Genomic DNA, 17,325 nt, shown 5'->3' on the forward strand with positions numbered 1-17,325 from the left:
AACCCGGGAGGCGGAGGTTGCATTGAGCTGAGATTGCACCACTGTACACCAGCCTAGGTAACAAAAGTGAAATTCTGTCTCAAAAAACAAACAAAAAGAACTATCGTAGATCTTGGACTTTGGGGATATTTTTCCCCACTGACAGCTACAAGCTACAGGATCAAAGTGTTTTATAGTGGATCATTGCTGTTCAGGAGGGTGAACGATTCGAGGCCATTTTAGGAACTTGTCATTCCTCTTCTTTTTTTTGAGATGGAATCTTGCTCTGTTGCCCAGGCTGGAGTGCGGTGGCACAATCTCGGCTCACTGCAACCTTTGCCTCCCGGGTTCCAGCAGTTTTCCTGCCTCAGCCTCCCAAGTAGCTGGGACTACAGGCGTGGGCCACCATGCCCAGCTAGACAGAGTTTCACCATATTGACCAGGCTAGTCTTGAACTCTTGACCTGGTAATCCGCCCACCTTTGCCTCCCAAAATGCTGGGATTATAGGTGTGAGCCACCGCACCTGGCCTGTCATTCCTCTTCTTAAAGGTCACCAGATATGCCACCTCCATCCCTGGACTCTGCACTCACTCCACTGTTCCTATCTGGGTGGTATTTGGCAAATCCTTCCTTATACCCCACTGACATCGCTCTGGTTTTGGTTGAATCCTCTGAAGTCTTGGGAAAAATTTTCCAGTGATCTCCTTGCCATGAGTGTGAAGCGACAGGCCCAGAATGCATGGTTATAGCAAGCGAAGGGGGCGGACGAATGCTGTGTGAATGGGGTCCCTTGGCAGCTGATGGGCAGAACAGGTGAGCCCATGATCCAATCATGACCATTTTCTTGCTGGTGGTTTGTTTATGGAAGAGATATAATTACTATCTGACCAATGGAATTCGCAAAGACATGATTGCCCCTGAGGAGGGTGAAGTGATGGTTCGGATTTCAAACCTGATTTCTAACACGCTGCTGACAAGTCCCTTCCTGGAGCCCCTGATGGTGGTCCTCGTGCAGGAGAAGGAGAATGACTATTACAGTAGCCTCATGAAAAGCATCGGTAAGGCTGGTGGGCATAAAGGGGGCTGGGGAGCTTCTATGTAGTAGAAGCTTCTATGTAGTAGGTGTAGAGGGCACCTCCTTCTTTTTTATTTTTATTTTTGTAGAGACAGGGTCTTGCTTTGTTGCTCAGGCTGGTCTGGAACTCCTGGGCTCAAGCAATCCTCCCTCCTTAGCCTCCCAAAGTGCTAGGATTACAGGCATGAGGCACCATGCCTGGCCTGGAAGGCACCTTCTTTCTTCTCACTTTGTCATTTACCACCCTGGTTCCACTGGAAATACCCAAAACATAATTTAACCGTTAATTCAAATTCCCCCATCCCCCTACCATCACTGATGGCTATACCAGCACTTCACATATTCACATGCATCCCTGTAATCTGCAGATCTTGTTAAAATGCAGATTCTGACTCAGTAGATCTGAACCTGGGGCCTGAGATTCTACATTTGTAAAGTTTAAACAATTTTTTTTTTATTTTTTTATTTTTTTAGTGACAGGGCCTCCCTATGTTGCCCAGCCTTGTCTTGAACATCCTGGACTCAAGAGATCCTCCTGCCTCGGTCTCCCAAAGTGCTGGGATTATAGGGATGAGCCATCACACCTGTCCGAGATTCTATACTTCTTCTTCTTCTTCTTTTTCTTTTTTTTTTTTTTGAGACAGTCTCGCTCTGTCGCCCGGGCTGAACTACAGTGGTGTGATCTCGGCTCACTGCAACTGCAGAGATTGGTCAGGATTTCCAGACCAACCTGCGCGGACCCCTGGGTTCAAGCGATTCTCCTGCCTCAGCCTCCTGAGTAGCTAGGATTACAGGCGCGCACCACCATTCCCAGCTAATTTTTGTATTTTCAGTAGAGACGAGATTTTGCCATGTTGGCCAGGCTGGTCTCGAATTCATGACCTCAAGTGATCCGCCCACCTCAGCCTCTCGAAGTGCTGGGATTACAGGTGTGAGCCACCGCACCCGACCTGCTACTTGTTCTTTATGACCCAGCACAAATGTTACTTCCTCTATGAAGCTTTCTACCAATCTTTCTTAGTATGTAAAACATCTGGTCTCTAAATTTCTATTTCTAAGTGTAATGGATGGTATCATCCATGGTGGGTTTTCTTGTGTGTGCATCTATTTTGGTGTGAGAAATCAATCAGTGATTAATGAGGTATCAGCAAATCCTATGTCATTGTCATGCATGATACTAGACACCTACCAGGGCTCAACCCCAGATTCTAAGTGCTCCACTCCATGAAGTCACCCTCCTCTTTCCTGTAAAATACCCTCAGAAAGAAAACAAACACCAAGAGTGAAGCTTCCCCAGTTGAATTATACCCAGGGGATTACCCATGACCTTGCAAATGGACAGAGGCTCATTTACATTCTAAGAGTTGAAGCTAAGGCCAGGTGTGCTAGCTTATGCCTATAATCCCAGCACTTTGGGAGGCTGAGGCAGGTGGATCACCTGAGGTCAGGATTTCAAGACCAGCATGGCCAACGTGGCAAAACGCCGTCTCTACTAAAAATACAAAAAATTAGACAGGTGTGGTGGCAGGCACCTGTAATCCCAGCTACTCGGGAGGCTGAGGCAGGAGAATCGCTTGAACCCAGGAGGCGGAGGTGAAGGTTGCAGTGAGCTGAGATTGAACCATTGCAATCCAGCCTGGGCGACAGAGAGAGACTGCGTCTCAAAAAAAAAAAAAAGAGTTGACGCTAAGGTCAGGCATAATAACTCACGCCTGTAATCCCAGCACTTTGGGAGGCTGAGGTGGGAGGATCACTTGAGCCCAGGAGTTTGAGACCAGCCTGGCCAACGTAGTGAGACGGGGTCTCACTGTTTTATATTAAAAACAAAACAAACAAAAAAACGAGTTGAAGCCAAGAGCACAACCCTTACAGCTTAGTAACGAGGTGTTTGCCCTTTCCGGTTGTAGTTGATTACATCCTCATGGACCCAATGGAGAGAAAACGGCTCTTTATTGAGAGCATTCCCCGCTTGTTTCCTCAAAGAGTGATCCGGGCCCCTGTGCCCTGGCACAGTGTCTACAGGAGCGCCAAGAAGTGGAACGAGGAGCATCTGCACACGGTGAACCCCATGATGCTCAGGCTGAAGGAACTGTGGTTTGCAGAGTAAGAAGTCCCTCCCTTTTTTTTCATTCCCTTTCTTTACCGCATCCATGCATAAGCAAGCCTATTCTGCCCTACGCAGTGGGAGGAGCCCTGACAGTGCAGAGAAATGAACGAAAAAAATCCTAGCCCAAATGTGCACGTGAACTATAAGTGACACCTCTCCTTGCAGGCTTATGTGGCCCCCCTTTGTGTCCCCAGGGCACCCCGTGCCTATCTGTAAGCACTGGAGTGTCCTGCTTAATTGCACAGACTTGGAGCCAGCCTGCTCAGGTCTAACTCCTAGCTCTGCTGCTTCACAGGCATATATGTGTGTATATATGCTTTCTTTATCTCTAAATTTGTGATAATGTTAATAAGTTTCCACTTCATAGGATTGATAAGAGAAATCAATAACTTACTACATCCAAAGCACTTAAAACAGTATCCAGTATAACCTAAGCACCAGTAATTGTTAATTTGGCATTACATCCATGACAACATCACCCTCAGTTTTTGTTTTTGTTTTTGAGACAGTTTTGCTCTTGTTGCCCAGGCCAGAGTGCAATGGCACGATTGTGGCTCACTGCAACCTCTGCCTCCTCAGTTCAAGTGATTCTCCTGCCTCAGCCTTCCGAGTAGCTGGAATTACAGGCATGCACCACCATGCCTGGCTAATTTTGTATTTTTAGTAGAGACGGGGTTTCTCCATGTTGGTCAGGCTGGTCTCAAACTCCCGATCCCAGGTGATCCACCCGCCTTGGCCTCCCAAAGTGCTAGGATCACAGGCATGAGCCACCGCGCCTGGCTCACCCTCAGTCATAATAGAATGTTTACTTATTTGTCTCCCTCTAGCCTGTGAGATGTGTGCGGGCTTGGGTTTTATTTCTTTTTGTTTGTTTGTTTGTTTTTGAGACAAATCTCACCTTGTCACCCAGGCTGGAGTGCAGTAGCACAATCTCGGTTCACTGCAACCTCCTCCTCCCAGGCTCAAGCAATCCTCCCACCACAGTCTCCCAAGTAGCTGGGACCACAGACACACACCACCACACCCAGCTAATTTTCTGTAATTTTTTTTGTAGAGACGGGGTTTCACCATGTTGCTTAGGCTGGTCTCAAACTACTGAGCTCAAGCAATCCGCCCACCTCGGTGCCCCAAAGTTCTGGGATTACAGGTGCAAGCCACCATGCCCGGACGGTCTTATTCCTTTATGTAACTCAGTGCCAGTGCAGGGCTGGCAGGCAGTGATCTCTCAGGTATTATTTATCAATGATTAAATTGACGAAACTCTGTCTCAAAAAAAAAAAAAAAAAAATTGTAGGAGTCCAGATGAGGCAGAAGCCACCTTTTTTCACTCTTTCATTTTTTAAAAAAGTGAGATATCCACATTCCATAAAATTCATCCTTTAAAAGTACACAATGCAATAGTTTTTAATATACTCACAAGTTTGTTTAATCCTCACCACTGTCTGATTCAAGAATATTATCATTATCCCCAAAAGAAACCCATTAGCAGTCACTCCCCATTCTCACCTTCCCCCATTTCCTCCCAACCACTACTCGATTTTCTGTCTCTATGGATTTGCTTTTTCTGGACATTTCATAGAAATGGAATCATGCGGCCGGGCGCGGTGGCTCACGCCTATAATCCCAGCACTTTGGGAGGCCGAGGTGGGTGGATCACGAGGTCAGGAGATTGAGACCATCCTGGCAAACACGGTGAAACCCCATCTCTACTAAAAATACATTAAAAAAATTAGCCGGGCGTGGTGGCGGGCGCCTGTAGTCCCAGCTTCTCGGGAGGCTGAGGCAGGAGAATGGCGTGAACCCGGGAGGCAGTGGAGCTTGCAGTGAGCGGAGATTGTGCCACTGCACTCCAGCCTGGGTGACAGGGCGAGACTCCATCTCAAAAAAAAAAAAAAAAAAAGAAATGGAATCATGCAATATATGATCTTTTGTGTCTGGTGTCTTTCAGTGAACAACGTTATCATCCTTCATCCACATTGAAGCTTGTTTTTTATGGCTTCCTTTTTATGGCTGCATACTAATCCATTGGATGGCTATCTCACATTTGTTTTATCTATGTATCAATTGCAGTGGCCCTGGAGGTGGAAGACTGTGGTTTTTTTAGTGAGCCCTTCACGAAGGGGTACAAATCCTGGTGAGAGAATGAAGACACCGGAGTTCACTGAAAGGCCAGGCTAATGAAATGATGAACTGCCCCCATCTGAGTTTTTTATTAGATAAATTAGAGGCAGATATGCTTACTTAACTTTGATTGGCCGAACTTATTAGCAGCTCATGTATTTTGTTTTGAGAGGATCTGTAGCTTTGAACATGTTCAGTCTTAAGGGAGCCCTGTGACTTGGAGAACCTCCTTGTTTTTCAAATCCTTAGTTTTCTTTTATCTTAAAAAGGAATGAGGGGGTGAGGTCAACCTAAGACAGAGCCCACCAGTGAAAAGAAATACCTGTATTCTCTTCTTTGAACTGAATTCAATTTTCTAAAGCCTTGGAGGTACCCTTCAGCAGTCAGGACATTGAGAAAGAATAAGTAATTTTCTAACTAGGTGAAGCATATAAAATAATAATTTGTAGAATAGGATCTGAATTCTGGTTCTTGTTGTGTCTCTAATTAACAGTATAATTTGAAGAAAATTAATCCCTCTGCCACCCTGTTTGTTTGTTTCTCTCTCTCTTTCTATCTTTCTTTTAGACAGGGTTTTGCTCTGTCACCCAGGGTGCAGTGCAGTGGTGTGATTAGAGCTCACTGCAGCCTCAAACTCAGGCTCAAGGGATTCTCTCGCTTCAGCCTCCCAAGTAGCTGGGACAACAGGTGCACGCCACCATGCCTGACTAATTTTTAAATTTTTTGTAGAAACAGGGTCTCTCTATGTTGCTTAGACTGGTCTTGAACTCCTGGCCTCTATAATATTTCCCGCCTCAGCCTCCCAAAGTGCTGGGATTACAGGTGTGAGCCACCACCTAGTCTGACCCTATTTTCTACATGCAAATACCATGATAGCAATACCTACCTCATGGAGCTGTTAGGTAAGGAAAGTGCTTAGACTACTGCTTGGCAGACAGTAGTTGCTCAACAAATGAACGTATCGCTTTAAGTGCAAGTGTGTTTATGAACTCAAAAAATAACATAGAAACTCGTGAGGAAGTCAGTCTTAGAGCTAGGTGAATTGCCAGGAACTTCATGCTAAGAAGATAACAGATAATCACATGTATGTGAGTTTACACTGATCATGTAGCAAAGACGGCAAATTGTTGAGCCTATAGCTTCACTGAGAAGAAAGGCTTTTTACCACTTGTTTTTCATGGTTCTCTGAGGAAGATTATGCCAGCAACAGAAACACCAAAGTGAACTGAAATCATTTAGAAGAATTTTATGAACTGAACCAAAAAAATCAGCAATGAGAGCCTGAGCGTGGTGGCTCATGCGTGTAATGCCAGCACTTTGGGAGGCTGAGGCGGGCAGATCACTTGAGGTCAGGAGTTTGAGACCAGCCTGGCCAACATGGTGAAACCCTGTCTCTACTAAAAATACAAAAATTAGCCAGGCGTGGTGGCATGTGCCTATAATCCCATTTACTCGGGAGGCTGAGGCAGCAGAATCACTTGAGCCTGGGAGGTGGAGGTTTCAGTGAGCCAAGATCGTGCCACTGTACTCCAGCCTCGGTGACAGGGCGAGACTTCATCTCAAAAAAAAAAAAAAAAAAAAATTAGCAGTGAGAAAGATTGGTTAAGGAAGGCCGGGCGCGGTGGCTCAAGCCTGTAATCCCAGCACTTTGGGAGGCCGAGACAGGCGGATCACGAGGTCAGGAGATCGAGACCATCCTGGCTAACACGGTGAAACCCCGTCTCTACTAAAAAATACAAAAAACTAGCCGGGCGAGGTGGCGGGCGCCTGTAGTCCCAGCTACTCGGGAGGCTGAGCCAGGAGAATGGCGTGAACCCGGGGGTGGAGCTTGCAGTGAGCTGAGATCTGGCCACTGCACTCCAGCCTGGGCAACAGAGCGAGACTCCGTCTCAAAAAAAAAAAAAAAAAAAAAAAAGAGAAAGATTGGTTAAGGAAATGATATAGAGCTATTTTCTTATGTGACCTGCACTATTTAACTTCAGGTTCTTAGTGATCAATGAAAGGTGGGTGGGGGTTGAAGGCTAAAGTGAGGATTGTGGACTGAGAAAAGAATAGGAAATCTGGTCTGGCCAATGTGGGAAGTTTGTTAGGATTCTATGGAAGCTGAGTAACAGAATTATCAAGTGGGGTCAATGGCCACATTAGGGGTGGCTGTCCAATGTGTGGTGAGTGAGGTCCTCCGGCCTTATCCTTGCCTAGCAGTGCTTTATGCCTGGTGAGATAAGGTGAAAACTAAGCTCATCACCTCCACCAAAAAGAACTAGAAATGCAGCCTTCAGTATTTAGGGAGGATGAGGAGAAATGCCTAACTGGTCATTAAAATGAATGATGAAAATGAGAGGCAAGAATTTAGATGAGCTGAGAAATTGGGCGAAGATCCAGTTTGGGAAGTGGTGACAAGGAGGGATCATTTAAAGGAGCGATTTATAAATGAATGGAATAGACGTCAGGAAGAGAATTGGTGGATTTTTGAGCTAAAAAGAGGACTTGGGAAGTGTGGCAAAGGACAGGGCATCCATCGATCTGGGAGAAACAGGCGAAAGTAAGCGTGTCATAGGAGAGGGCAGAAGATTTATCTGTTCATTCAACAAATATTCACTGAGTGGCCGCACTGTATAAGTCACCACGCCCAGGAGCGTTGTGTCTGTCTTGGTGAACCTGCCCCCAGGGGAAGTGGTGGTGTTTCCTGCAGTGGAACACCCGGTGATTGTAGATCAAAGTAAAATTCTGCCTGGACTCATTACAGAAACCTACGGGAACCTCATCACAGCTGCTTTCACAGAGGCCGTGGGGATCTGCCCTGGGGGTCCCTGTTGAGTGGCATGAGCATGGCGTGGAGAAGTGGTCCATGAACATGAACATGTAGCCAGCACTTTTCTGGTTCTCTTTCCTACTACAGGGCTGCCATGTTGCACGACTCTAGGGGGCATCATTCACGTAGAACACAGTATGAATGGTGGCCTCTGCAACTGTCTGATGCAATAGGACCAGACAGCCACATCCTTGGTTGACCGACATTTAGCTGCTATGCCTGATGGGTTAATAGGAGGAAAAAAACAAAAAATAAAAAGTGGAGCGCTTGACCGGGCATGGTGGCTCACACCTGTAATCCCAGCACCTTGGGAGGCTGAGGTGTGTGGATCACCTGAGGTCAGGAGTTGGACACCAGCCTGGCCAACATGGTGAAACCCCATCTCTACTGAAAATACAAAAATTAGCTGGGCAAGGTGGCGCGCATCTATGGTCCCAGCTACTTGGGAGGCTGAGGCAGGAGAATTGCTTGAACCCCAGAGGTTGAGGGTGCAGTGAGCCAAGATTGCGCCGCTGTACTCCAGCCTGAGTGACACAGTGAGACCCTGTCTAAAAAAAAAAAAAAAAAAAAAAAAAAAATGGAGGGCTTGATGAGAGCTTTTTGTTAGTTTTTGCTTTTCCTTATCCAGCCGCTCTATTCTACTGATATACTCTGGACAACTCTAGCATCAGTAGTTCTAGGAGGTGTCACTCAGGCATAAGATACAAAATAAACATATATTAGGTCCAAAGGCCCTTTTCTCTCTTGGCTTCCAAACTGTGAGTTCGTTTATTTCTTTCATTCATTTAGTCATTCATTCATTCACTCGTTTAACAAATAGGTGCCAGGTCCTGGTTATGTGCTAAGCATTGATTTAGTACAGTAGATAACAGAAGTAAGTTCATTTTTTCTAGGGGGAAAACAAACAATAAATATATTAGGTAAATAAATTAGATAATATGTTAGAAGGTGATGGGTACTATGAAAAGAAAAATTAGCCAGAGTAATGGGGATAGGGAGTGTGGTTTGTGTGGGGCTGGGGTGGGGCTGCTTGCCCATAAAATACTTGTTTGAATCTAACAAACCTCCCCGCCACGCCTGTTCCACTGATGGGATGGATGCAGCTTAACACCAGGGTGCATTTGTTTTTGTGTTTGAGAAAGAGCCTTGCTCTGCTGCCCAGGCTGGAGTGCAGCAGTACGGTCTCGGCTCACTGCAACCTCTGCCTCCCAGGTTCAAGCAATGCTCCTGCCTCAGCCCCCTGAGTAGCTGGGATTACAGACGCCTGCCACCAGGCCCGGCTAATTTTTGTATTTTTTTTTTTTTTTTTTTTAGTAGAGATGGGGTTTCACCATGTTGGCCAGGCTGGTCTCTAACTCCTGACCCCAAGGGATCCACCCACCTTGGCCTCCCAAAGTGCTGGGATTACAGGCCTGAGCCACCGCACCTGGCCCCAGGGTGCATTTCTTGACAAGCAGAGCACTCACCCATTCTGGCCCTTTGGACCGGGCAGAGCCTGCACAACCACACACCCAGCCATGGTAGCCTTTACTGTGAAGGTGACGTTTGAGCCAAGGCTGGAAGGTGAAGAGGTCAGCCCCGTAGAAGTCGAGGGGGATGAGTACTGGAGGCAGCAGGAACAGCCTGTGCAATGGAATCAAGCAGCAGCAGGTGAGCGTGTCCTGGAAACAGTATGAGGTGAGCGTGGAGCATCGTGAGTCAGGGAGGTGGGTAGGAGAGGAGGTTGGGGTGGGGAGGTGGGGAGAGGTGACAGGCAAGACAGGAGCAAGAGAGATGGCACAGGGTGCAAAGCACCTAGTGGGCCCCAGTCACTAGGCACGCTTTTACTCTGAAATGGGAAGTCTGGAGGGTTTTGAGCAGATAGAATCTGACTTAGGTGTTAAAAGGATAACCCTTGTAATGGAGAAAAGTCTCATTTCTTCTCACTGGTTGGTCTTTCTTCGCCCTCACAGTGACAGGAGTTAGAGGGCTTAAAGAGGCTTTTTTGGCTCCATAGGCTTTTTTTTCCTTTTTCTTTTTGGAGACAGGGTATTGCTCTGTCACCTAGGCTGGAGTGCAATGATGCAATCAGGGCTCCCTGTAGCCTTGACCTCCTGGGTTCAAGCAATCCTCCTGCCTCAGCCTCCTAAGTAGCTGGGATTACAGGTGTGCACCACCACACCCAGCGTGTCTTTTTTGTTTTTGGAGAGATGATGTCTCACTATATTGCCAGGCTGGTCTCAAACTCCTGAGCTCAAAGCCATCCTCCCTCCTTAGCCTGCAAAGTGCTGGGATCCATAAGTTCTTTGTTTTAAATCAAAGCAGTCCTCAAAGTTGCCTTCAAGAGCTCACCTAGAGGCTTGGGTGAATCCCATTTGATGATGAAGATGGTGATCTGCTTGGTCCTGGCCTCTGGGTCTTCACTGTTGTAAAGAACATTGATTCGTCCATTTGATACCCAAGTTCTTAGCCAGCTGAGTCTCCAGCTGGTGCCACAACCCCACCTTCGATGGCTCATGCAGAGTGAGGCACATCTAAGGCTCAGGATCACTCTTGGGTCACCTCATTTGTCCCCTCCCTGCAAGCGTTCTTTAGTACTTAGCTCCTCCCTCCTCAGCCTCCCATATCCTCCTCAGGATCTTTCCCATATCCTGGAATCCTTTTGATTCTGCTTAACTTTTCTCTCATTGAGAAACATGAACACACACCCTTGGAACCTGTCCTGTGGGATTTGTTATTAAGCGTTCTTTAGCTTAGGAAATTTCTCCCTCTCTTTTGGCAGATTCAGAGACCTCAGGTTTGTTCGAACAGCAGAAATACTAGCGGGAAAATTGCCTCTGCAGCCTCAGGAATATTGGAATGTGATCCAGAAACACTGCCTGGAGGCACACCAGACTCTTCTCAACAAGTCAGTATCTGCCCTCCGAGTGGGGATGCACCACGATACCTTAAAGACTGAAAACCCTCTGAAATGAAGCTGGTACCCAGCCTGGGGGTCGTCCCACCAGCATCCTTTTGTGTCTTTTTTTTTTTTTTTTTTTTTTTTTTTTGAGACGGAGTTTCTTTCCGTTGCCCAGGTTGGAGTGCAATGGCGCAATTTCAGCTCACTGCAACCTCCACCTCCCGGGGTCAAGCAATTCTCCAGTCTCAGCGTCCCAAGTAGCTGGGACTACAGGCGCGTGCCACCACGCCCAGCTGATTTTTTTTTTATTATTATTAGTAGAGACGGGGTTTCACTGTGTTAGCCAGGCTGGTCTCAATCTCATGACCTTGTCATCCACCTGCCTCAGCCTCCCAAAGTGCTGGGATTACAGACATGAGCCACCGCACCCGGCCTCGTGTCCTCTTTTTTTCATGTCCAGCTGCTTTCTGCCCCATGCCTGGTCTCCCTCTGCCTTCTTGAAACTCCCCCATCACCATTCCTTGGGAGGCTGTCACCCCCATTTCCTCCTCCTGGGATCCTTTAAACCAGCTGTCCCCGCCCATTTTGGCAACAGGGACTGGTTTCATGGAAGACAATTTTTCCACAGACTGGGGCAGGGGGATGGTTTTGGGATGATTCAAGCACACAACATTTATTGTGCACCTTATTTTTATGATTACATTGTAATAGATAATGAAATAATTCTACGACTCACCATAATGTAGAAACAGAGGGAGCCCTGAGCTTGTTTTCCTGCAATTAGACGGTCCCATCTGAAGGTGATGGGAGACAGTGACAGATCATCAGGCATTAGATTCTCCTAAGGAGTGTGCAACCTAGAGCCCTCGCATGTGCCGTTCACAATAGGGTTCACGCTCCTGTGAGAATCTAATGCCGCTGCTGATCTGACAGGAGGCAGAGCTCAGGCGGTAACAAAAGCCATGGGGAGTGGTTGTAAATACAGATGAAGCTTCGCTCGCCCACCTGCTGCTCACCTCCTGCTGTGCAGCCGGGTTCCTACACAACCAGTCTGTGGCCCAGAGGTTGGGGACCCCTGCTTTAGACCTTGCTGTGTTACAGGGGAATGCATTTGATTGACTTATATTCAGATGGTCCAGATAAACAGCCTCAAGATTTCAAGGCAAAAGGGTTTCTTACATTTACATAATTCCTTTTTCGTTTGCAAATGCTTGCAAGACTACCTCCACAGCCAGAGAAATTCCCTTGTGTAAAATGGTGATAATAATACCTGCGGATGGGTTTTCTATTAGCAGAGAAATTGTAGATGCAATCATTGGCACATAATAGCTGCTCAATAAATCTCATACCTCTATGACTACAACCAGTAGTAGTGCTTCTCTGACTGCTAGAGTAGTACCTTTTTAGCAATCAGAGAAAAGATGCGATAGGATGAAGAGGCCAGTGGTTTCCACTGGGAATTAGAAACTGGGGGACATGGGAGGAAAGAAACAATGAACCATCTATTTCTTCTTCTTCTTTGTTGTTGTTTGTTTGTTTGAGACAGAGTTCCACTCACTCTGTCACTCAAGTTGGAGTGCAGTGGCACGATCTCAGCTCACTGCAACCTCCCATCTCCCAGGTTCAAGTGATTCTCCTGCCTCAGCCTCCCAAGTGGCTGGGACTACAAGTGTGCGCCACCGTGCACCATGCCCAGCTAATTTTTTTTTTTTTTTTTTTTTTTGTAGAGACGGGTTTTGCCATGTTGGCCAGGCTGGTCTCAAACTCTTGGCCTCAAGTGATCTGCCCACTTTGGTCTCCCAAAGTGCTGGGATTACAGGCATGAGCCACCACACTTGGCTATTTCTTCTTTTGGTTTTCTGATTTCTACCATCAACTTCTGAGCAGCCAGGGCCACAGTGGAGTTTCTCCTTTCATGTTTTGTGTCTTCGCTCTTTGTTCTCTTTCCCGCTACGAAGTCTGAATCAGAGGCCAGGCAGCTGCTAGAGAGAGAGAAGTTGGACAGAACATTCTAGTTCCTTATGCCCCTTTACCCCAATCTCTGATTATAATGAAGAAACTGTAGATTCTTTCAGCAGGATGTGCCACCAATATTCCCTTTTCATTTGGGTATTCTCAATGGAAGAATAACCTGTTAATTCAAATCTTATTACTTTTTTCCCAAGAAAGAGGCATGGCAGGTAAGGTGACCGGAAATTGAAAGTACTGATTTGCGAGACTGCTTGGTGGGACATGAGCCCATCTGCCTCATCACTGAGCTCAGGGGGCATGGCAAGAGGGTTCCTCGGAGCCCAGAAGAGCTTCTCACATGGACACCTTCTGTCTTTACAGGTGGATCCCCACCTGTGCCCAGCTTTTTACCTCACGGAAGGAGTACTGGGTTCATTTCGCCCCTAAGAGCAACTATGACTCCTGTCGAAACATTGAGGAATATTTTGCTTCTGTGGCATCATTCATGTCGCTGCAGCTCAGGGAGCTGGTCATTAAGTCGCTTGAGGACCTCGTTTCCCTTTTCATGATACACAAAGTATGTCACAGACCTGCACTTGGACTTTTTGAGGGGTATAACCTGGTTACCTGGTTAGAGCCAGGATTCTGTCGTGTATGTCCTCAGCTGTGAGCCAGGGCACAAAGTGAAATGCCTGACTTGCACCCACATCAGGCAGTTGTTAGTTTATAAAAATGCCTTCTTTTAGCTGGAAGAAGGATATTGAATGTTGCCAACACACACGCACAAATGGTAAATGTGGCTGGGTGCAGTGGCTCATGCCTATAATCTCAGCACTTTGGGAGGCCAAGGCGGGCAGATCACCTGAGGTCAGGAGTTCAAGACCAGCCTGGTCAACATGGTGAAACCCCATCTCTACTAAAAATACAAAAATTTGCCTGGCGTGGTGGCGGGTGCCTGTAGTCCCAGCTACTCGGGAGGCTGAGGCAAGAGAACTGCTTGAACCCAGGAGGCGGAGGTTGCAGTGAGCCCAGATCACACCATTGCACTCCAGCCTGGGCAACAAGAGTGAAACTCTGTCTCAAAAAGAAAAAAAAAAAGTAAACGTTTGAGATGATGGATATGCTAATTACCATGATCTCACTATATATTATATGTATCCCGTAAATATGTACAATTAATAGGTATCCTTTTTTAATTTTTAAAGAGATATAAAACTGTAAATAAAATCTTATAAAGTCCAGTCCAGCGATGGATTGGCATAATTTTAAAAATAATTTCCTTAAATACATAGCAAACTTTCTGGAGATAATTAATCAGTATTAAGTTGGTAAAAATGTACAGAAGTAGAGAAGTTGTTAAGAAAATGTAAAGAAAAATTGCATAAAATGAAATACATATGGCTTACAGTTCGAGGAGAAGGAATCATTTTTTTCATCCTCTCTGTTACAAGGAAGGGGTTGGAAAAGGTTTGTTTTCAATCTTTGGCTTGAAACATACAATGGCTTATATGTTTCATTGCAGATATGGGCTTTTGTTCTTTGGTCTTGGCAAGGTGCACCTCCAAAGACAAAAGGCTTTGTTGACCTAATTAAGAACTTTTTTCATGAAACTGTTTTAGTGAAGTCGAAATGAAAACTAAAAACACTGGCCAGGCGCGGTAGCTCATGCCTGTAATCCCAGAACTTTAGGAGGCCGAGGCAGGCAGATCACCTGAGGTCAGGAGTTCGAGACTAGCCTGGTCAACATGGTGAAACCCCGTCTCACTAAAAATACAAAAATTAGCCAGGCATGGTGGTGCATGCCTGTAGTCCCAACTACTCAGGAGACTGAGGCAGGAGAATTGCTTGAACCCGGGAGGCAGAGGTTGCAGTGAGCCGAGATCACACCACTGCACTCCAGCCTGGGTGACAGAGCAAGACTCTGACTCAAAAAAAAAAAAGACACTGAAAACAGTAAGTCCTAGTTTTCAAAGCACTATAGCATTTCCTGAATTTAGGTAGCCTAAAAATCGATAAATATTCTTTTGAATTTTATGCCATGTGCACGTTTTACCTTAAAAAAGTGATAAAAATTAAAAATTACCTGGTTATAAATGGTTAAGTTTTCCAAATGAAGTAAAGATGAACAATTGGCCTTTTGCTCAAAAATATAGAAACCAATGGTGCTGAATTGCATTGTTAGCTCTCTAAAGAGGACCAATCTATAAATGTCATTGTAATTGTCTACTTTGCTAAGCGGAAGAAACCCAGGAGTGGAAGCCAATCTCACTCTAAAATTCCACACAAAGGGAAATGTAAAATCTTCCTGTGTCTGGAAAAAATGGGGGAATTTATAGGTGTTTGATATACAGTAGGTATTCACCAGATATCATCAGTCATCTTTAAATGGATCTAGAAACCTCTGTGTTAGACGTACTTTACAGCTGCCTTATGACAATTTCATTAGGTGCTGTGGTTTATGAGGGTATCCTGGGTTAGAGCTTTTGTAGGGAATTGGAAATAGCTCTATGTCAATATTTCTGTTGTAGCAAGGTTGACATTTTGAGGGTCTAAAATAAACTGTATGCTCATTAGCAACTCCATTCGGGGTTATACAGATTACGATTAATACTTTCGGACTGAATCAATAAATTTTTATTGAGCACCTATTAGGTACTATACGCTGTCTCAGGTGTTTTGGAGGAGAGAGATGATCAGACATAGATCCTGCCCTCAACTTTAGAATAGAGAAGTTGAGATATGCATATAAATTCCTACCGCAGAGAAAGAAAAAAATACTAGGCTGGGCCTGGTGTCTCATGCCTGTAATCCCAGCACTTTGGGAGGCTGAGGCAGGAGGCTTACTTGAGCTCAGCAATTTAAGACCAGCCTGGGCAACATAGTGAGACCTTGTCTCTAAGAAAACAAATAAATTAAAAAATAATAATAATAAATAACAGAGGAAGTAGAAACACACAAGTTCAGAAGTGGGAGGAGATTATATCCAGCTGAGAAACGGTGGCTTCCCAAAGGAAGAAATGTTTTAGCTGAATTTTGAAGGATGGGAAGGATCTAGAAATTGGGTGCAGGAATTACCAAGCCACATAAACAAAAGAGAATAAAGGCTTTGGGAAAGGGAGAGTGTGTAGAGTCAGGGTGGGCTAAGCTAAACCCAATACATATTTTATTTGTTTTTATTATTTTTTTGAGATGGAGTTTCGCTCTTGTTGCCCAGGCTGGAGTGTAATGGCGTGATCTCACTGCAACTTCTGCCTCCTGGTTTCAAGTGATTCTACTGCCTCAGCCTCTCAAGTAGCTGGGATTATAGGCACCCACCACCACGCCTGGCTAGTTTTTGTGTTTTTTAGTAGAGATGGGGTTTCACCATGTTGGCCAGACTGATCTTGAACTCCTGATCTCAGGTTATCCACCTGTCTCGGCCTTCCAAAGTGCTGGGATTACAGGTGTGAACCACGGTGCCCGGCCCCAGCCCATATTTTAAATATAAACAGTGTATGATGCCCTTCATTGCCTTTTCTGGTCCTCATGTAGTTCTGTGAATGTATAAAATTCACTCCCTTGATTTTGGAAGGCCCAATTTTGTAACACTTGCCCTACCTTATGTCTCCTGAAGGATGGGAATGATTTTAAGGAGCCCTACCAAGAGATGAAGTTTTTCATACCTCAGCTAATCATGATCAAACTTGAAGTCAGTGAACCCATTATTGTCTTCAATCCATCTTTTGATGGCTGCTGGGAATTAATACGTGACTCTTTCCTGGAAATTATTAAGAACTCTAATGGGATCCCCAAGGTATAGTAGTCATTTAATCATTCATTTGCATGATTTATTCACTTAGTGAATAAAATGTATTGAAAGAGGTTGTACAAGTCAGGTCACTGTGATATTCAGTTAAGGGAGCTTCACTTTGGAGATATATCCTGAGTATACCTGCTTGACCCCAGACAGATGATTTGGACCATAAAGAAATATTCACGCAGCCCAGAATTATGCTTCTAACAAGGGTATTAAGAGCTGCTTTGTAGGAGAATCGCTTGAACGCGGGAGGCAGAGGTTTCAGTGAGCCGAGAGGGCGCCACTCCAGCCTGGGCGACAGAGCGAGACTCCATCTCCAAAAAAAATAGAAAAAAGAAAAAAAAAAAAGAGCTACTTTGTGAGAGAGGATAGTGTCCTCCATGATGTCAACTTTAATGAATCAGATAGGTCCCAAGCCATATCCCTGGGTTAATAATCCATCATGAATCAACTGTCATTAACTTGCCAAGAATTTTTTAAAATTTCCGTTTGAAGTTTCACTTGTCTGTGTGCATGTTGGTTTGTTGGTTTGTTATGTTTTAGCCACTGTAGGCTTCTAGAGAGAATAACCATTCCCTTCCTGGCCCAAGCCCTTTCCAGTTT

The 17,325-nt window shown here is 45.5% G+C and overlaps 1 protein-coding gene across 2 annotated transcripts in view; it reads left to right on the forward strand.

The window, feature by feature from the left end:
• DNAH3 (dynein axonemal heavy chain 3) overlaps positions 1-17,325 on the forward strand; it is a 207,683-nt gene that overhangs the window by 15,002 nt on the left and 175,356 nt on the right. For both annotated transcript variants that reach the window (XM_050772636.1, XM_050772637.1), the window contains exons 6-10: positions 849-1,038; positions 2,963-3,158; positions 10,857-10,982; positions 13,308-13,503; positions 16,540-16,719. In XM_050772636.1, the coding sequence (XP_050628593.1) occupies positions 849-1,038; positions 2,963-3,158; positions 10,857-10,982; positions 13,308-13,503; positions 16,540-16,719 (888 nt within the window). The remainder of the gene's footprint in view (positions 1-848; positions 1,039-2,962; positions 3,159-10,856; positions 10,983-13,307; positions 13,504-16,539; positions 16,720-17,325) is intronic.

The sequence above is a fragment of the Macaca thibetana genome, chromosome 20 (genome assembly GCF_024542745.1).
Source record: "Macaca thibetana thibetana isolate TM-01 chromosome 20, ASM2454274v1, whole genome shotgun sequence".
NCBI lineage: Eukaryota > Metazoa > Chordata > Mammalia > Primates > Cercopithecidae > Macaca > Macaca thibetana.